The sequence below is a fragment of the Stenella coeruleoalba genome, assembly GCF_951394435.1.
Source record: "Stenella coeruleoalba genome assembly, chromosome: 4".
NCBI classification, from domain to species: domain Eukaryota; kingdom Metazoa; phylum Chordata; class Mammalia; order Artiodactyla; family Delphinidae; genus Stenella; species Stenella coeruleoalba.
Genome location: NC_137149.1, coordinates 52,700,043 through 52,722,092, shown reverse-complemented (window position 1 = coordinate 52,722,092; position 22,050 = coordinate 52,700,043). Strand labels below are relative to the sequence as shown.

Below are 22,050 nucleotides of genomic sequence, written 5' to 3'. Positions count from 1 at the left end.
ATTGGGAGTATGGGATTAACAGATGCACACCACTATATATAAAATAAATATAAAATAAAAAAGGATTTCTCTACTATGTATAGCACAGGGAACTGTATTCAATATCTTGCAATAAAGTATAATGGAAAAGAATTTTTTAAAAGAATATAGATACGTACAGTATAGATATGTACATGTATATGTATAACTGGATCATTCCGCTGTACACCTGAAACTAACACAATATTGTAAATCAACTATACATCAATATAAATAAATAAATAAATAACTACAGAGAACAGATTGGTGGTTGCCAGCAGTGGGGTGTGCGGGAGTGGAGGGAATGGGTAAAGGTGGTCAAAAGGTATAAAATTCCAGTTATAAGATAAATAAGTTCTGGGGACGGAATATACAGCAAGGTGACTATAGTTAACAACACTGTATTGTACATTTGAAAGTTGCTGAGAGAGTAAAAGTTCTTATCACAAGAAAAAAATTGTAACAATGTGAGGTGACGGATGTGAACTAAACTTACTGTGGTAAACACTTTGTAATAGATACATATATCAAATCATTATGTTGTACACCTTAAACTAATACCATGTTATATGTCAACTATATCTTAATAAAACAGGAAAAAAAATTAATTAATTTTACATTTAAACTCATAGAATCTTCATAGCAACCCTAAGGGGCAGGTGCTAATATTATCCCCATTTTACAGATGAGGAAACTGAGTTCCAGAAAAGCTGAGTGACCTGCCAAACCTCACAGAGTTAGTCCCTTTGCTGTGACGGTCAGAGCAAACCTCTCTGAAGAGATGGCCTGCAAGCAGAGACTTGGATGAGGAGAAAGCAGCTGCAGGAAGGCCGGGGGTGAGTGGCAGGGAGCACAGGTTCCAGGCACAGGTAAGAGCCAGTGCCAAGGCCGGGAGTGAGGCACAAGTTTAGCATGTGCACAGGAGAGAGGGGTGGCTGTGGCTGAAGTCTAGAGCAGGGCAGCAAGGAGAGAGGAGAGAGGCAGGCCTTGGGAGCAGGGGGCCCGGGGACCTGATTTAATCTTTATAGAGCTCTCTCTGCCTGTGCATGGGCGTCAGCAGTGGAGCACAAGGGAAAGACGGGAGACAGATCAGGTAAGGGGGAGGTCAGGAGGAGAGGCTGTGATGGGACTTGTTGGGGTAGGAGGCGGGGAAGGGGAGAGAGAGCACAAGCTGGAGGCCTGAGCGACTGTGTGGATAAGGCTGTGATCTGGGAGGTGTGGGCGAGGTAGGAGCAGTTCGAGGGGAATTACGCAGCTCTGTACTTCTGTTAGGCATCCATTGGTCTGTTAGGCATCTCATCCGATTCCTAATGAGGACCTCTGGGTTGAGAATATTACTGGCGTCCACTGTAGGGGCTGGGGACACTTCTGCATGAGGTCGTGAGACCCTGGTCTCCAAACCTGGTTGCCCAGCAGAAACCCTTGGAGAGCATATTCAAAATACAGATTCCTGGGCCTTTCCTCAGACCCATGAGTCTTCATATAAGAGGGTCCAGGAAACTGTAGTTTCCTAGGCCTAACGTAGAGTTAGGGAATAATAGCTCACTTTTATTAAGCACTTCCTATATGCCAGCACTTTACATTCCCTTTTTTTTTAATCTCATAAGAGCTCTACGAGCTAGGTATTTTCCCCTCCAACTATAACAGACGCAAACACCAGGGCTGAGAGCAGCTAAGTAATTCGCCCAGAGTCTCATGGCAAGTCCAATGAAGCATTTGTGCGATGAGGGGCTGGGCCACGTGACCTCAAACTGTAAACTGATTTCCTGACTCTCCTGAATCTTCACACCCTCTTTCTTTCAACCAGGGGGTTTCTCTGTGGCCGGTGGCTGACTGCAGAAAGGCAATCTTCAGCTTCTCCTCCTGAGTCTAGGTTAGAATGTTTCAGCTGTCCGCCTCCCTGAGTAAATATATAAATCAGGTTTAAATTTTTCCTCTTCAATGTTTCTAAATAAAAATAAACCTTGCCCTCTGGACTGTGTCTGCTGCTTCCCGTTTAAGAGCTCCATTTATTGCACATGGCGCAAGTGCTAGTGAAGTGGATGGCTGCGCGCACGGAAGGGGAGAGGGGCCCTCAAGCCTGGGCTGGCCTCTCCTGCAGCTGCTCAGGCAAAGCCGGTTCAGTCCTGCGGCCGTGCCTGGTCGTCTTGGCCCATCAGAGCCAGCCCCGCTTTTACTGGGATGAGGTTGCTTCCCTGCTCTTTCAGGGTTTAGCTGAGGTCCGCCAACTGCCCCCCGCCCCAGGTGAAAGGCTGGGGAGGGAGTCACGTCCCAGGTACACTTTCAGATGCGAGGGTAAATGCCCATGATCTGCTGGCAGAGATAACCAGTTGTCAACTTTTTAATAACCCAGAAAAAGGCAGCTAGCTACTTGTTTTTGTTTTGTTTTTTTGTAGGAGTTAGATCCCTGGGCGCTCTGAGACAAGTCCACTGGAAGAGAAATTGAGGCTGCCCATTGAATTCCATCTGGATTCATTTGAATCCATTGAATTCCGGAAAATTCACCCTTCCTAAATCAACTCCCCTCTTCCCCTTTATTTATAATGTAGCTGCAGTTTATTGAGGGCATGCAAGCAGTAAAAATTCTTGTTCAGAGGGCCCTGCAAAATCAAAAATGAAAGAAACATTTCCATCTCCTCCTTTCCCCAGCCTCTCTCACTCCCCGCTGTTCTGCCAGAACCCCCTCCAGCTTGCCAAGAGCCACCCAGGAACAGATTTCCTCTCTGATCTGTTGCATCTGTTCACCCACTCCTACTCCCTGTTAATCCCTCCAGATGCACCGTTTGCCACAAATGGGCTGGAGACAACTGGCAGCGGGGCCACAGAGCTGACTCGTGCGGCTCCAGCCACAACCGCATTTGTTCTGTTTCTTTCGGAAACACACAGAGGCAAGCCACTTTCACCTCCACCCCGCGAAGCGACACTGGATACTCTCTGAAGTCGCGGGGCCAATTCCAAACTCCCAGGCTGTGAAGCCAAGCCTTTGTCATTTATATGCTTGTGTTCATCGATTTCATGCTAATGACTTGGTTATATTTATCTGGGAATAGTTCCGATTCAAGCCATGGGAAAGTCAGGAGGCTTGGGTGGTATTTATGGTTCAGTAATTGCCTTGCTGTGAGGCCCTGGCTCAGGAAATAATCCTCTCTGAGCCAGCCTTTCTCCATGTTGAAAACAGGGAGAAACCTTACGGGCTGCAACTATTAGTCAGGTGCCCTGAAATCTGTTGGAACAAGATAAATCTTTATTTTAACAGATAAACCTTGTGATTTATTTTCTTCTTTTTCCATTCTTCTCTTTTTCAGTTGTACTGTAGCACCCCCAGTGCATTGTTGGTACCCCAGGCAACCTGTATAGACCAATTAGGACATATCTGTATGGACTGGATGTGTCTGTCCTTCCAAATCCATATGTTGAAGTCCTAACTCCGAATGCGATGGTATTACGAGGTGGAGTCTTTGGGAGGTAATTAGGGTGAGATGAGGGCACTTACCAAGAACTGAATTTCTTGATACCTTGATCTTGGACTTTAGCCTTTAGGACTGTAAGAAGTAAATGTCTGATAATTAAGCTATGGTATTTTGTTACAGCAGCCCTAGCTGAATAAGACCTTATCCTTCCGTTATTTTTTCTCCATGTTCATATAATCATTGCTTTTTTTAAAAAAATCTCTAACACCTCATGGAATCTCTCTTAATTCACTCAGTTTAGCTCCAAATTCTTCTTTTTTTTTTTTTGCGGTAATTGGGCCTCTCACTGTTGCTGCCTCTCCCGTTGCGGAGCACGGGCTCCGGACGCGCAGGCTCGGTGGCCATGGCTCACGGGCCCAGCTGCTCCGCGGCATGTGGGATCTTCCCAGACCGGGGCACGAACCCGGGTCCCCTGCATCGGCAGGCAGACTCTCAACCACTGCGCCACCAGGGAAGCCCCAACTTATTCTTTTTAATGACCACATATAACTTTATGGGGTGACAGAACTATAATTTATTCAACCATTCCCATATGGACGATACTCACTTTGTTTCCAGTTTTCGGTTTTTGTTTGTTTGTTTTTATCATATGCAGTCCACTTCCATGTAAATATGTCCTTCGGTTTGGAAGCTTTCATTCCTAAGAGACAGATTCCCAGGAGTGGATTTTCTGGTCAAAGATGAATGTATTTTTAATCATAACAGATGTTGCCATATTGCTTTCCAAAAAGACTGCATTAATACATATTTCCAACCAGAAATGTACTACGAAAGTCCCCATATCCCCTTTGGCAATAAGGATTGCTGCTGTCTAATTTTTCCATCTGACCCGTGCAAACTGATGTCTCATTGTGGCTTTATTCACATCTCCTTGAGTGCATGTGAGTTTGAGCCTCTTTTCATGTATTTGTTGGCTACCTGGAATTGCTTTTTTGTGAATTGCCTATTCATATTCTTGGCTCAATTTTCTGTTGTGGTGTTTATCCCTGTCTTATTTATTTGTTTTGTAAGAGTTCTTTGTATATTATAGCCATTTACCCTCTGTCTGATCTCTGAGTTGACAGTCCTCCCCTGCTCCCCAATCTAGTGTTTATCTGTTGACTTAGTTCATGGTATCTTTTCCAAATATTTCTGATTTTCATTTTATCAAATATGTATATATGTCCTTTTTGATAGCTTCCGAGTTTCCAGTCTTGATTAAAAAGCTTTCACCCATCCTTGATTTTACGTGTGATGTTCTAGTATTATTTATCCTATTTAATTTTTTACATTTAGGGCTTTAATCCACCCAGAATTTATTTTTGCATATGGGATAAAAGAGGGGTTCATTTTTATTTTCTTCTGGCTGGAGAGTCAGTTGTTTTAGCAATCTTATTTAATATCTAATCCTTCCCTACTGGATTGAAAAATGACTTTTAAAAACAGCTTTACTGAGGTATAATTTACACACCATATAAAATAAACCCATCATTAAGTGATTTTTAGTAAGTTTAGAGAGTTTGGCAACCATCATCACAATCTAGTTTCAGAATATTTCCATCACCCCGACAAGTTTTCTTAATGCCTGTTTACCCTCCAGCCTAGGCAACCACAGATCTGCTTTCTGTGTTTATAAATTTGCCTTTTCTATAGGTGAAAACTCACTTTGGTCCTACCAGAAACTATAAGTATGTGGTTAGATCCATTCAGGACACTGCTTTGTTCCACCGATTTATTTATCTCTCATTCAACCCAGTAGAAATATGAGCAAAGGATACGACGAGTTTTTGTAAAGAAAATACAAATATCTTTTAAAAGATGCTCAATCTCACTCCTAATGTACTGTGCCAAGATACCATTTTTACCCCTTAAACTGGCAATAATCCAAAAGTTTGCTGTGTTGGTGAGGCTATGGGCAAACATATTCTTATTCATTTCTGATAAGAGCATAACCCCTAGGTAAGGCAATCGGGCGATATGTCAAATGCATCTTCCCGGCAACTGTGCTTTTGGGAAATTATTCTACAGATACATTTTCATTAAGGAGAAAAGGTGTGACACACACAGTTGCAACATTGTTTGTAGTAACAAAATATTAGAAACAACATCAACTTTCAATAGCAGAGGATAGTTACATAATTAAGGTATATTTATGCAACAGAACATGAAGAGCTATATAGTAAAGGACAGAAAAGCTCTTTTTATACTACAAATACCTTGGAGACTTAGTAAACAGAAAAACAAGATTCAGAATGAATAATATGCAACGCTTTATGTAAAAAGTGTGGAAAAAACAAGATTCTGTATTTGTATCTACTTTTACCTATACAAAGAAATTCTGGAAGGATATGGGTGGGGGGGACCTGGGCAGATGTGGGACAAGGATGGAAAAAAGTTTTCACTGTATAATTTTTCCCTTAACTTTAATTAATATTTTTGCCTATTCAAAATTTTCTGTTAATTATTCTCAGCCACTTATCCTTCCGTACAAATTTTAAGATAATTTTAGCCATTCCTCACCTTCCTAACACTGCTGGCATTCCAACTGTAATCACATTAGACTTATATCTTAATTTTGGGAGACTGGATTTTTATGTTTAATACAGTGTTTCACCAGACATATAATTCCTTCCTCCAAATTTATCAGTCCTTTAGAAGAAAAGGAGGGCTGATTTTTCTATTTTCACTAATAGAAATTTAGGGCGATAAAAATGTGTGCTCTTAGATTAAGGCTGATTCCTGCATTGCTGATTGATGGCTGTGGGCCTGGCTGGGCTGGGTTTATATAGATGTTTCTTTCTTCTTTTTTTTTTTTTTAAGAATTTTATTTATTTATTTTACATCTTTATTGGAGTATAATTGCTTTACAATGGTGTGTTAGTTTCTGCTGTATAACAAAGTGAATCAGCTATACATATACATATATTCCCATATCTCTTCCATCTTACATCTCCCTCCCATCCTCCGTATCCCACCCCTCTAGGTGGTCACAAAGCGCCAAGCTGATCTCCCTGTGCTATGCAGCTGCTTCCCACTAGCTATCTGTTTTACATTTGGTAGTGTGTATATGTCCATGCCACTCTCTCATTTCATCCCAGCTTATCCTTCCCCCTCCCCGTGTCCTCAAGTCCATTCTCTACGTCTGCATCTTTATTCCTGTGGGAGAGTGGATTTTTAAGTCACATTGTCCTCTCAACTAAGACTATGAAATATTTTTCTATTTGTTAAGATTTTGGCTTAGATACTTTGATTTGTGGTTGTGTCCTTGTTATTAAATTTATTTCTAGAAAAGTTTTGACTTTATTGTGAATGAAACAGTTTTCCCCATTTTGTTTTTCAAGTGCTTATTGCCCAAAGAAAGAACACATTAGTTTTGTTTTTAATGTTTAAATTTAATTTTATTTGTTTTTTTATACAGCAGGTTCCTGTTAGTCATCAATTTTATACACATCTGTGTATACATGTCAATCCCAATCTCCCAATTCATCACACACCCACACACCCCCACCATGGCTTTCCCCCGTTGGTGTCCATACGTTTGTTCTCTACATCTGTGTCTCAATTTCTGCCCTGCAAACCGGTTCATCTGTACCATTTTTCTAGGTTCCACATATACGCGTTAATATACGATATTTGTTTTTCTCTTTCTGACTTACTTCACTCTGTATGACAATCTCTAGATCCATCCACGTCTCAACAAATGACCCAATTTCATTCCTTTTTATGGCTCAGTAATATTCCATTGAATATATGTACCACATCTTCTTTTTTTTTTTCGGTACGCGGGCCTCTCACTGTTGTGGCCTCTCCTGTTGCAGAGCACAGGCTCCGGATGCGCAGGCTCAGCGGCCATGGCTCACCGGCCCAGCCGCTCTGCGGCATGTGGGATCTTCCCGGACCGGGGCACGAACCTGCGTCCCCTGCATCGGCAGGCAGAGCCTCAACCGCTGCGCCACGAGGGAAGCCCTGTACCACATCTTCTTTATCCATTCATCTGTCGATGGGCATTTAGGTTGCTTCCATGACCTGGCTATTGCAAATAGTGCTGCAATGAACATTGGGGTGCATGTGTCTTTTTGAATTATGGTTTTCTCTGGGTACATGCCTAGTAGTGGGATTGCTGGATCATATGGTAATTCTATTTTTAGTTTTTTAAGGAACCTCCACACTGTTCTCCATAGTGGATGTATCAATTTACATTCCCACCAGCAGTACAAGAGGGTTCCCTTTTCTCCACACCCTCTCCAGCATTTGTTGTTTGTAGATTTTCTGATGATGCCCATTCTAACTGGTGTGAGGTGATACCTCATTGTAGTTTTTTTTTTATTAATTCTTGTAGCATTTTATAAGATCATCTTGGGTTTTCTAGATATATAACCATATCATCAGCAAACAGAGATCTTTTAGACTCTTTCAACATTTATACCAGTTATTTCATATTCTTGTCTGAATGCATTTTTTAGAACCCAAGACATTGTTAAATAATGATGATTATAGTTTTCCTTCCAAGTTCCTTTTTTTAATGGAAATAGTTTCAGCACTTTGCAGTTAGGTCAATATTAGGTTGAACCATATGCGATTGTTTTATAGGTCTAAAAGAGATGAACATTGGTGATTTCACATGATTCAATAGAAATGTTTGTTCTTGGTTTCCATACCTCTTTTACCTAGTTTTTTATTAGAAATGGCTGCTAATTTTATCAAATTTGTTTTGGTACTCATTGGTAGGGTCCTATGATTTTTCTCTTTTAATATTGTGGTTGACTGTTACATTGGTGACCCCGATGAATACCCTTCCCAGTATTCCCACCCCTGTGTGACTTCAGCCAATTGCTGCAATCAGAGCTTGATAAGCACTTGCACAATGGAAGTGGTCCTCTTGGAACACTCCCCCTCAGAAGCCAGGCACTATGCTGTAACAAAGCTTAGGCTAAACTGAGTGATGAGAGTCCATCTTGGATGCTCCGGGCCCAGCTGAACTCCCAGTCAGAGACAATCACATGAGGGACCCAACAACATCATGTGGAACACAGCTGCCCTGCTGAGCCCAGCCAAACTACAGAATCACAGGCAATACTACATGGTCATTTACTGAAGCCACAGGTTTTGAGGTCATTTGTTAAGTATTAATAGATAATTGGGAAAATGTTGTAGTAATGAATTATGTTGACAGATTTTCTGAAACTAAACTAACCTTGAATTATTGGAATAAAAACTCAGTCATGAAGCTATTATTCTTCTGATTCATTGCTGGATTGTATTAACTGATTTGTTTTCAAGTTTTACATTTATGTTTAATTGATTAGTTTATTTTATCTTTTAAATGAATTACAGAACTTTTTACAGTTTTCTATGGCTTAGAATTATTTAAGTAACATTTAATTATCCATTTTTAAAAGTTGAAATTCAACTGTGATGCCATCAGATACTAATGTCTGTTTCAATGGTGGTTTTAAAGTCACATTTTCCATCTCCTCTGTGGTAATTAATATTTGACTTTTCTAGTTATTTTATGATTAATTTTGATACTTTGTATTTTGTTTTAAAAGTCATACATTTCCTTGATGTTTTCCATTGTACATCCATTTGTGACTTTTAGTCTCTTCTGTATAGGTGGTTGTGTTTCCTTTTTACTTATAAATGTACATTTTTCTCTCTTTTATCCTTAATAAAGCTCATAAAATCTGTTTATTAGTCTCTGCAAGTAATTCAACTTTGGATTTATTTATCCTTTAATTATTTTGTTGATTTCTGTTTCAATAATGTTAGATATTTGTCTCATTAATTTCATCTTCCTAGTTCATTTGGCTTATTTTCTTATTTAGAAAAATTAATTTTAAGCTCCAAGGCATTAACAAAGTAGGCTGGAAAATGTGAATAGTTAAGTGACAATAATTCTTGACTAAATTAGGATTTTTTTCCTTCAAAAATAAATTGAAATTAGTAGCGTAGAATTAACATCAATATTTCTTTTTACTCCTGTAATATGCATCCCCCTTCTTTTTGGCAACAGAACATCAATTTTCCTTTAGGGACAATGTCTCCCTTATCCTTAGGCAATGAGATCGCACTGCCAAGCTCGAGGATGGAGGCAAATGACTCAGACCTAGCTATTCAGAGCTCTGCATCTACCTGGCCACATGATTGGTCCAGGAATGTGCTCAGGACCCAAGATGAGCCAATCAGATCTCTTCCCAGGGCTTGCTAGAACTGTTGGGAAAGAGTGAGACTGTCCTTCTGAGATTTCAGTTGCTATGAAGCAAGAGTCTGGAGCTGCTGGTGGCTGTCTTTGTTGCCACTAGAAAGAGCCTGAGACTGAAGTCAACACAGAAACAAAGCAATGGATTCTTAATGACATCATGTCATGCCTGAGCTGATTCACCTCCTTTGAACATTCTAGTAATATAAGCAAGTAAATTATCACTTTTGTCTAGTGAGTTTGAATTGGACTTCTGACACACACCATACGAGGAATCCTAATAGACACAGATTGCATGGTCACTGCACATCTCTTGGTAGAGAGGGGTCAAGTCACCACTGACAGAGTCACCCCCTATACTTTAGGCTTTCTTCGTCACATCCCTCTTGGCCCACTTCGTAGGTCTCTTCAGCATGCAACTTCTACATTATTTGGTTCCCCAAGTCTTATGGTTGTCTGTTAAATGTTGGTGTTTTTTTAAGGGTAACAGGAAAGAAAAACCCTTTATTTCAAAGCTGGCTAGGAGTTTGAATGTTTTGACTTGGGAGAAAGGCAGAATTGTTTAACTTTTTGGTCACAGAACTACCTCCTTAAGGGACCCATTTGCCTGGAAAGGCAGGAAGGCTGCAGACAGGGTGTGTGTGTTGGTGCAGAGAGATAGGGAGGCCAGGAAAGGAGCTGTGTTCAGGGTATAGAGGGCGTGGAAAGCCAGGCTAAACAGACAGACCTTGATCTGAACTCAGCTTCTCAGAATGGGGCATGTATATATTTTGAGTACTTGCAGGGAAAGAGGACAAATATAGCTTTTTTTTTTTTTTTTTTTTTTTTTTTTGGGAGGGTCAATTTTACTCAAAGATTTTGGGAGGATAAGTTGCTTGTAAATTAATACATATTCTTCAGAATAAAAGGGAAAATTGATCTGAATCTTTAAGATGTCAAAGAAGTTTTATGCTTATGACAGGCTGCTTCAGCCAATGAACCCCCAGTTTTCTGGTGACATACAATTATGATGCAATTTCTCCCAGCTTCAGGAAAGCCCTCTCCTGACCCCATATTCTCCTCCAGCTCTAGCCCCTTTAATTGGCTTCCTTAATAGCAAAACTCATTCAAAGGGCTATGTCTAAATTTACTGTCTATCCTTCTCCTCATCTTGGTCTCTCTTGAACCTACCCTACCAGTGCTTTGCTCCCACTTTGATATTTCAAGTCCCTAGTAGCTTCCATGTTGCTAAATCCAGTGGTCAATTATCTGCCCTCAGCTTCTGTGACCCCTGCAGAATCTGATATAGTTTACCAGCCTCTCTTCCCGGAAGCACTCTCTGCAGTTGGCTCCCAGGACCCCACATTCCCCTAGGGTCTCTTTTCTCACAGTGGCTACTCCTTTTCCATCTCCTTTGCTGGCTCTTATTTCCCAGACCACTTTGCATGGAGGTGGGGGGAGGCAAGGGGGTGGAGCATTCTGGGTCTCAGCCCTTTGCTGCCTGTTCTATTCACATGTCTGGTGTGGCGATCTCGGCCAGTCTCACAGCTTTAAATACCGTCTACATGCTGACAACTTCCAAACTGCTGTCTCCAGCCTGGACCTTTCCCCTGAATTCCAACTGCATAGTTGACATCCCTACTTGTGTCTAATATACATCTCATACTTAACACACCCAAAAAGGAAACTTTTGGTCTTCCCACAGTAAACCTGTTCTTCTCACATCTCATTAAATGACAACTCCATCTTTGATACTTTTAGGCTTCAAACAATGGAGTCATGATTGATTCCTCTCTTATACCCCACTTGCAATCAATCAGAAAATTGTCTTGGCTCTATGTTCAAACTATATCCAGAAGTTCTACCGGTGCCACCCTGGTCTAAGCTGCAATGATCAATCATCTCTTGCTCATGTTCTCTTCAGCTCCTTACTCATCTCCTGGCTTCCGCCTTTGCCCACGTTAGGGTATTTTTCACCTAGCAACCAGAGCTATCATTTTAGTACAGAAGTCAGACCATGCCATTCATTCCTGTTGAACCCTCCGATGGCTTCCCAGTTCACTCAGGGGAAAAGCCAAACTCCTGATGGTTTTCAAGTCTTCACTTGATCTAGCGCCTTTTCTCCTGACTCATTCCATGCCAGTCCTGCTGGATTCCTTGCTGCTCCTCAAACACACCAGGACTGCTCTTGGCTCAAATTTCTTTCTTCTGGAACGCTCTTCCTCAGCTCTGCACATTCCTTGCTCCCTCATGTTCTCAGGGCTTGACTTCAATATCACTTTTCAGTGAGTCCTTCCCTGATCACCTATTTAAAATAGGTGCTATTTAAAATAGCATCCTCCTACACCCACACCTGGTACCTACTATTACTCACCCCTAATTAACTATTTTCCTTCTGCTTATCACCATTTAATGTACTGTGATTTAACTTATTTATTCATTTATCCTCTATCTTTCTGCACTCTAGTGTAAGCTCCACGAGGGCAGAGATTTTTTGGCCTGTTTTTTCACTACCCTGGTTCATAACAGGTGCTCAAAAATGTTATTGGAATGAACTGAATCAATGATTAAAGAATCGGTGACAGAGTTTGTTCTCTTATTCCATTACGGCTCTTCTCTAGAACAGTTTGAGCTTCTCTGTGGGAAGCAGCCAAGAGCCATGCAGGGTTTAGAGCAGGAGAGAGAGAAGGGACAAAGGAGAATCTGGGGGCAACTGTCTTGGGGAGAGTGTGATGGATGGCTGTGGGGTTGGGCGGGGGGGCATGGGGAGGAAACTGGGGGTAGGTTGGCCAGCAGGAGCCCATTTTTATAGTCAAGAAAAGAACTAATGATGACTTTGGGGTTTAAGCCTTTGTGACTGGGGCAGAAAGACAGCACTGCAAGGGAAAACTCAACATCTGGAGAGGGAGATTCCTCTGAGGCACGTTCAGTTATGACCTTCCTTCTTTTTCTTCTTATTTCCCATTAAGCAAATGATTATAATGATTATTTGAGTGGAAAAGTGAAAATATTTTTTTTTCATAAACACCATATTTGATTGGAAAAGAATTTAATTGTCTCATCCATACTATATCTCTCTGAGGAAAGTGGCAGACTTTTGTTTTTATTCAAGAAACATAGGAATGTACTAATAAATGCTTCAATGTATTTTTCTACAATGCTATCTTTTGCCCCCAAAATGCAAACTCTACAGCTGTACAGTAAAAATATATTTTTAATATTATCTTGGCAACAATCTAAGAAATAAGACTCTGGCCTAAGTGAAATAAGGTAGATAGAGAAAGACAAATACTGTACGATCTCACCTATATGAAGCATCTACCACAAAACAAAACAAAAAACAAAAATGAACCAAACTTATAGAAAAAGAATCAGATTTGTGGTTACCAGAGGGGAAGGAGGGGGAGGGGGAATTGGATGAAGGTGGTCAGAAGGTACAAACTTCCAGTTATAAGGTAGATAAGCCCTAGGGATGTAATGTACAACATGACGACTATATTTAGTACTGATGTATGGCATATTTTAAAACTGTTAACAGAGTAGGTCCCAAGAGTTCTCCTAAAAAGGGAAAACAATTTTTTTCTTTTTCTTTTTTTTATATCGAGATGAGGTGATGGATGTTAACTAAACTTATCATAGTAATCATTTCACAATATATGTAAGTCAAACCATTATGCTGTAGACCTTAAACTTATACAGTGCTGTGTGTCAATTATATCTCATAAAACTGGGAAAAGACTCTGGGGCCAATACCTTTGCAATCCTTAAAGGTAATTCTCTCGGTCTCTCACTTTCTCTCTCTCAGTACCTAGTTATCCATCCATCCATCCTCCTATCATGGTAATAGCAATCATGTATGTAGTTCATTTATATATATATTCCAGGCACTGTTTTGAGCTTTGCATATGTTACTTCATTTGATTATTACAACTGCCTTATGAAGTAGGCTAACTGCTGTAGAAACCCACTCTAGATTCTTAGCACAATAAAAGTTTGTTTTGGGCTTCCCTGGTGGTGCAGTGGTTAAGAATCTGCCTGCCAATGCAGGGGACATGGGTTTGAGCCCTGTCTGGGAAGATCCCATATGCCGCGTAGCAACTAAGCCCATGTGCCTCAACTACTGAGCCTGAGCTCTAGAGCCCGCAAGCCACAACTACTGAAGCCCGTGTACCACAACTACTGAAGCCTGTGTGCCTAGAGCCGGTGCTCTACAACAAGAGAAGCCACTGCTGTGAGAAGCTCGTGCACTGCAATGAAGAGTAGCCCCCGCTCGCTGCAACTAGAAAAAGGCCGCATGCAGCAACGAAGACCCAATGCAGCCAAAAATAATAAAAATTTTTAAAAAGTTTGTTTTTCACTCAAGTAATAATTCATGCAGGTGTTTGGCAGGCAGCCTTCTGCATGGTGACTCAGGGGCCCAGACTCCTTCCATCTGGTGGCTCCCTCACCCGCAAGGCCTCAGAGTTCTCTTAGGCACCCTAGGCTAGCAGATGGGTTAAGTGAGAATGTGAGGATCACTCAGGAAGTTTCCATGAGCCAGGCCTGGAATCAGTGCACATCACTCCCCTCTCATTCCATGCGCTGGATTCCATTCGCTGGAGAATTCAATCCCATAGCAGACCTACCAGCAAGGGAGGCTGGGCTGGGAAGAACAGTCTGGCTGTGTGTGAACAGTGGGCACATATCTGTCTTTGCTAAAGGCGGGCACTAGTATATTGTTTTACATATGAGAAGACCAAGGGCTAGAAGGTTAAGAAATTTCCCAAGGTTTTATCAGTAAAAAGCGATGGAGCCAGGATGCAAACCCAAGCTGTCAGTGCCCAGAGTACAGGCTCTTTATCACTACAACTGTGATGATGTCCCATGGAGGTTAGGGCAAAGTGATGACCAGCCACCCCAATAAATGAAAAAAAAAGCAACAATGACTCCTAGACCCCCAGAGTGCTCCCATGTTTCTGCTTACTCTCAATCTGCTGTTTCCCCTGAGGGTACAGCCGAGAGGGCCATAAACTCAGCAACAATCCCATGCCCATCCCCCGCCCCCAGGTGCTTGATAATCAGGGAGCCAGCCTCAGCAATCCTCCCGTCACAAATGCCTGTCATTCTCTTAACGGGAAGCCAGCCTGGCAGGTGGGTGGGCTGTGGGGGAGGGCTTCACCGGAAGGCATAGAGGGGCTGAGGGATCGAGACTTCCACAGTAGTCCATCTGACAGGTCTAATTTCTGTCTAGGGGGCCCTGTTCAGAACATCATGGGCTGTCGTCTTATTTTAGGCTCTCTTGTGGGGCCAGGGCAGTGGAAAGGGCCCTGGAGACCTCACTTTCTCTCTCGTCTCTGCTGCCCACTGGTGGAGTAGCTTTGGGAAGTCACTCACTCATGCTCTCTGGGCAAAGTGAGGAGTTGAGATGTGATCAAGACATCCAGGGGGGTTTTAAAACCAAAAGTATCTAAAACTAGGGGTCCTCTCCCCACAAAATGCACATAGCCCGCTGACTTTGCAGGACTGTCTGACTTCCTGAAGGCTATCCCTGAGGCTCTCGTTCAGATCAGCTGACTCTGGTTACTTTTTAGCTTGAATGCTCTTGCTTTCCAAAAGCAGTGAAGAGCCGCGCCCCCTGCTTTTGCTGCCTCCTATGGAAGGAAACCTCCCGGCACCTTCTGGGTTCCGGGGTCAGCCTCCAGGAGGTCCGCTTGGCTGTGCTAAGCACAGCCGCACCCCACCAGCCAAGGCCTCTGGTTGCTTGGCACCGCGCCCCCAGATCTGCTGGCAGACCGCCTTCTCCACCAGCCTTGTGAAAGTGTGAGTCATGGCAGAAGCTCTTCTGATTTACAGGGAGCATTTGTTTGACAAAGGAGGTTTAAGGGGCCTTGTTTCCCTTTGTGACAGCTAATCTTTTTTTTTTTTTTTTTTTTTTTTTGCTGTATGTGGGCCTCTCACTGTTGTGGCCTCTCCCGTTGCGTTGCGGAGCACAGGCTCCGGACGTGCAGGCTCAGCGGCCATGGCTCACGGGCCCAACCGTTCCGCGGCATGTGGGATCCTCCCGGACCGGGGCACGAACCCGTGTCCCCTGCATCGGCAGGCGGACTCTCAACCGCTGCGCCACCAGGGAAACCCCATGACAGCTAACCTTTAAAAAGCATTTGCTTCTTCACCGTCAGAGGAGGGTTTCTGTAATGGAGGAAAGGCTGGCTGCCACAGTCCTGCAGCTGTCCTGGGCACAGGAAGTCCAGGAGCTACTTGTAAAAGGTAAGGGGAACTAGAAATACTGTAAAAAATGAGAGCCTCCAAGTTCATAGGAAGTCCGGATGTTGTCAAGGTCGGGCTGAGGAAGAAAGGGGGCCCAGAGGGAACCTTTCTGCTTCCTCTGAACCTTCGGTATTCCCTGCTGACCTCTAGGGAAAAGCCGGACGGAACTCCTTAGCATTTCAAGTCCTCTAAGCTCAGGCCTCAATTCGCCTTTGCCACCTCAGGAAGCTATGGCTCCAGGTAGCCCCCCTTAGTGACACCGAATGTGCTTCCAGCTTTTCTAGGCACACGCTCTCATCATGCTGTTCTTCTGCCAGAGGACCCTCTCCCTGCTTTCCATTCATCTCAATCCCATCCTTTCTCCAGGCCTGACTTTAATTCACGTCCACCTGGAAACTTTTCTAGACCATTACGAATATAAATAAGTCACTCTTTATTGAGTGCCTACCATATAAGAGGTGTTTTACAAACCTTATCACACTTGATTCTCTCAGCAATCTTGCAAGGCAAGTGTTATCATCTTATTTTATAAGGTAAAGAAACTGGGTTTGAAGGCGTTATGTAAATCTCCTGAGGTCATGTCACTAGTAAATGACAGACCGGCAACTCTTGCCCAGTTGGCTTGAAAACCACTGTGGGACTTCCCTGGTGGTCCAGTGGTTAAGAATTGCCTTCCAATGCAGGGGACGTGGAAACAAAGATCCCACATGCCACGGGGCAACTAAACCTGCACAACACAACTGGAGAAAAGCCCACAACGAAGAGCCCGCACGCTGCAACGAAGACCCAGTGTAGCCAAAACACGAAAACGAAAACCAAAAACCAAAAAAAGAAAAAGCCACTGAGTTACACCACAGCACCCATGCACGTGTGCAGGCACCCATCTGTCCGCCCACCCCTCTACCCTCTCATCTATCCATTCAGCTGACCATCTACCACCCTCTTGTTCCTTCCCCAAATACCTACATACAGCAAAGCAGTTCTCTTCCACTTCCAATGTCCTGTGACACTCAGTATCTGTAAGCCTCCTGTGGTAGCCCAGTGTGGTACTAATTCTTTCCTAGTGTAGACATTACTGTTCTAGCCAGATCGGAATCACCAAGGACAGGGATCAGGTGTCCCTCATGAAGCCTACCATGGCACTTGGGGCATTTTGGATACTTATTGACAACTGGTTAATGACTGAATATTTACCCTGCTTTTTATGGGCAGGTTGAGACAATAAAAACCATGTTCCCAGATGACCAGGAAGCAGGAGGCCAAGTCTTTAGGCGACCAGGGCCAGGGAAGGCCATTCAAGACAGGTCAACAGACAAAGGGTCTCTGGCCAGAGTCCTGAGCCAGCGTCTCCTGGAGCCCCAAAGAACCTGAGTTTTATATTCTTTCAAAACCTTTTGACAGGTACGCAATGCTGTCAAGAAACTTCTGCAGTGAGCATTGAACTTTAGCCTTGAGATTGTAATCACAGGAAACAGTGCTCCGTTTCCTAAACAACCATAATTCTTTCTCTTTCCATCCTGCATGCCCCTTTATATTACAATGAAAGCTCTGATGACTGGAATACAAATCCAATCTAGTCTTCAACAGCAACCAAAGTGGTATTTTAAAAAGCTCCTGGAGATCCTGGTCCTGTGTAGCACAAGGAAAAGGAAATGAATAAAGCAGCAGTTGTCTGAACCCAACTCTGTTCCTGTTTACACAGCAGATGGACAAACAAGCGGTTGTCAGCCACCCATGCACATCCACGCAGCACTTCTGTGTGTTGACTGAATGATGTGGTCCCCACCCGCTCCCCTGCCCCCAGTCTCGGTAGAGTTCTCCTATCTAAAGTCCTGATCACACTTCATGCAATATTCTCACAGCACTGTATTATGATCACCTGTTTACTTGAATGTTCCCTCCCCTAGGCTGTGAACTCCTGGAGGGCAATAGCCATGTCGTCATCACCATCATCAACACATTAACATCTTTCAGTGCAAACTGTGTGACAGACATGTGTTAACCACTCTGCATACATTATTGGAATTATTGATGATCAGCATAGAAGCTGGGGGGAAGCTTCCTGGAGATGGCAATCACCAGAAGACGTTGTGCTCCAGGAACATTTCTGCCACGGCTGAACCATACCTATTAGGGGAACTATGAGGAACGCCCATTTCTCTAAATTAAAAACCGTGAAGAGCATTCCTTCTCAATTGTTCACCCCGCCTCCATCCTCCTATCTTATATCTCCCCCATCTAGCTATCATTTTGACATTGTATTGTCAATCTTTACACTTTAGCTCAAAAGGCATACCTTATTTCTCGGGATGACAAGTTCTTTTGCATTAAAGGGAAAAAAATAGGATTGGCTAAGGTTTCTACCAAATAGCTTCTTCTTCTTCTTTTTTTTTTTTGTGGTACGCGGGCCTCTCACTGTTGTGGCCTCTCCCGTTGAGGGGTACAGGCTCCGGACGCACAGGCTCAGCAGCCATGGCTCACGGGCCCAGCCACTCCGCGGAATATGGGATCCTCCCGGACCGGGGCACGAACCCGCGTCCCCTGCATCGGCAGGCGGACTCTCAACCACTGCGCCACCAGGGAAGCCCAAATAGCTTCTTTTTTTAAAAAGTGATTTTTAATCTTGGAATAAGATATTCCAATTTGTTCTGCTCTTCTGGTCTATTCAAATTGTCTTTCAGTAGACCTTCAATCAGAAACCAGATTTTGTTTCCCTCATACATTTCAACGGAAGGTGCTGCTCTAACACACAGCGAGTCATCTTCTCTGATCAACATCTAGAATCAATCACTCCTCATGCCCTTAATTAAATCTTCAAGTTGGAACCTACGTAGTAAGATTCTTTATTCAAAAATACCGAGAGAAACATAAGCAGGCTTCATTTCTTGTTGAAACAATGCCAGTTTTCCATAATCTGACCTTCAATTGACATCAGTGGACCAGAACCTTTCTTCAAAGCAGTGCATATATTTTTATAACCTAGATGCACAACATGACAGAGGATTATCTTCAGTCATTTAAGATGTTGGAACATTCTTTATTACAGTTGGAAAAAATAGCCCTGAGGTTAGTTATAATTCCTGTTTGAAGCTGACTTGAGTTGTCTTTTGTTGTCACAAGGTGTGGACTCCAACTGTAGGATTGTAAATACTTACATTCTTTAGGACCAATATTTAGAAGCAGATTAGATATGTGACTCACACATTCTGTAGAATGTAGAATGTGTGATCATAAAAAATGCAAATATACTCACAGACAGGAAAACTATTTGTATTCTCTTCCCTGAGCAATCTGTATTTATTTTCAAGGAAAACTTATTAATGCCTTGTTCTCAGAATATATGCTATGTTTTATTCTGCCATGATTTGCTGTTGTTTCAATTTGCATTTTATTTTATTTATTTTTAATTAGTTTATTTTTTAATTGAAGTATAGTTGATTTACAATCTTGTGTTAGTTTCAGGTGTACAGCAAAGTGAGTCAGTTATATATATATGTATATATATTCTTTTTCAGATTCTTTTCCCATATAGGTGATTACACAATATTGAGTATAGTTCCCTGTGCTATACAGTAGGTCCTTGTTGTGTATCTATTTTATATATAGTAGTGTGTGTATGCTCCATGATTTTTAAAAATTTGTTTTATAAGAAAAAAAATCAATCTTGTTTTTTAACCTACACATCCTTCCATAATATGAATAAATAAATGATCAGTTACAGGGAAAACAGGCATTGCCACAAGACACCAATGTCAAAAGAAATTAAATTTGACAATAAAGCTTTTGGTCACCATTAACCGTAGTACAACACGCAATGCTAAATTTAAGACAAAGATGCAAAACTGTGCAAGTAATGGAGTCTAACTCCAGTTTTGAGGTTTGTCTGCCGACAACCTTCAAGCCCCTCTCCCTTTCCCTGTCTGGCCCACGGCTGGGCAAGCTGAGGAGCCCGCCCAGGTGCAACCTCCTTTGGCACCAGCAGGAAGTTCCAACCATGCAAGGCTCCAGTCCCCGTGCAGGAACCCTCACCCAGCCCCCGCTTCTAACCACACTAAAACCCCCAAGCCAGTCTCCTTTCTCTGCTCTTTCGAGCCATTTTTGGACCTTCTTTGAAGTCTGCCCTGCATTCCCCAGAATACCTCATAATGTGAGTAATAAACCTTTTCATATCCTGCTGGTGCATGTGTGGCATCATCAGTTTTGACATTGAACCAAATTTTGAGTTGAGGTGATCACAACAATACAGTGAGCTCCTATGAAAAAGTTTTTCTATATGTACACATATTAGTAGTTACACCTGTGAGCAGAAAACCAAACCACAGAGAAATATACTGAAACCTTAACAGTACTTGAGTGACAATCTCTAAGCAGTAGGATATGGGTGTTTTCTTTTCTCTTCATAGTTCTCTGTATTTTCTAAAATTCTTGCTATAAAGATATACTTTTTAATATATAAGAAAAAAACAATGTAGCATGCAATATAGAATCAAAAGTGTTGTGCCTTAAGAAGGAAAACGCTCACATTGTTTTGATTAGTGTGTTAACCTTGCCTGATCCTGAATTATATATACGAAAAGCCCAGATTATGCTTCCTCTCTCTCTTAAAAAGGAAAAAAAAAAAACAAACCAGATGTAGAGGACTAATGTATGGACACCAAGCGGGGAAAGTGGCGGGGTTGGTGGTGTGATGAATTGGGAGATTGGGATTGACGTGTACACACTAATATGTATAAAATGGATAACTAATAAGAACCTGCTGTATAAAAAAAATAAAGAAAAAAAGAAGAAGAAGAAAAAAAGGAAGTGGATATTTGGACACACAAAGAGAAACCTGGGATGCACACACAGAAGGAAGACCATGTGACGAGGCAGCAAGTGGGCAGCCGTTTGCAAGCCAAGGAGAGAGACTTCAGAAGGAACCTGCCAACACCATGATCTTGGACTTCTGGCCTCCAGAACTGTGAGAAGATTAAATTCTGTTGTCTAAGCCGCCCAACCTGGTATTTTGTTATGGCAGTCCTAGCAAACCAATACAGTGAATGACTAGGTATCACGGTTATGGGCACAGTCTTGCTTCAGGGACATCATTGCCCACCTGTGCTCCTTGACATCTCAGCCCCAAATGGGACATTTGTTATGTGTTTTTACCTTTCACTCTCCTGTGTTCTATTCAATCAGGAAGTGAAGTTGAGAGTTGATCAACTCCATCATTCTGAAAAGTTATTAAATGAAAGAGGTGCATGACTGCAGCGTTACATAGAGATTATGGAAAGTACTTTGGTGATACATGTATATGAAAATCCTTGAGAGAGTTCATATTCTTTGGCCCAAGATTACATTCCGATAAATATATCTTTAAAATTAAAAAAAAAAAAAAAAGGGAAGCACCATTGCATGAAGTTAAGTTGCACTTTTTAGGAAAGTTTTAATTTAATATTTGAAACTATTTGGATGAAAGTCAGCATGAGGAAATATATTTCTGCTAAAAGAAAAAAATCCTTATCGTCAGGATTCAAAGGCTGAACTGAACTCTTAAACCTAGAACCATTAAAAAATGTTAATTAAAACATATTAACATTAGCATCCTATACATGTGTGGCCATTTCCTGTCTTGCAGATTTTCACTCTAAGGACAGTAGGTCTTGTTCTGTAAATTTCCTATCAGAAACAGTGGAGTGGGAAAGAGACAGAAACTGTTACATGCTCATGACCTCCTGTGGAAGAGGTGTTATTTCCCCCATCTTAGAGCCGAGGGAACCAATTTGCAAGGTCACATGACTAGGAAGTTGCAGAGCTAATATTCAGAACCTGACAATCTAACTTGCAAGCCCCACTTTGTGACCCAAAGTCACATCCATTACCTCTGGATGCTCCCAAGGCAGCCTGATTTCAAGGGGCTGAAAAAACGATGAGCAGTAGTGCTCGTACTTGAGCCTGTGCCAGAATCACCTGGAGGGCTTGTTAAGTCACAGATTGCTGGATCCCACCACCAGAGATTTGAACTCAGCGGGTCTGGTACGGTGCCTGAAAATGTGCATTTCTAACGAATTCCCAGGTGATGGGGATGCTGCTTCTTAGCAACCGCACTGAGAACAAGTGGGTGAGAGCAGGACCTTAGCTCTGGGGCTTTCCAAGGCAGACAGTTCAAGGCCTGGGTCT

The 22,050-nt window shown here is 42.3% G+C and overlaps 1 protein-coding gene across 1 annotated transcript in view; it reads right to left on the bottom strand.

Moving 5' to 3' along the window:
- Nucleotides 1–1,741: 1,741 nt before the first annotated feature.
- The window catches only part of TBC1D19 (TBC1 domain family member 19), a 199,872-nt gene continuing 179,563 nt past the window's right edge, over nt 1,742–22,050 (bottom strand). Inside the window, exon 20 of the mRNA XM_079919381.1 lies at nt 1,742–1,918. Coding sequence (XP_079775507.1) covers nt 1,893–1,918 — 26 coding nt within the window. The 3' untranslated portion in view covers nt 1,742–1,892. The remainder of the gene's footprint in view (nt 1,919–22,050) is intronic.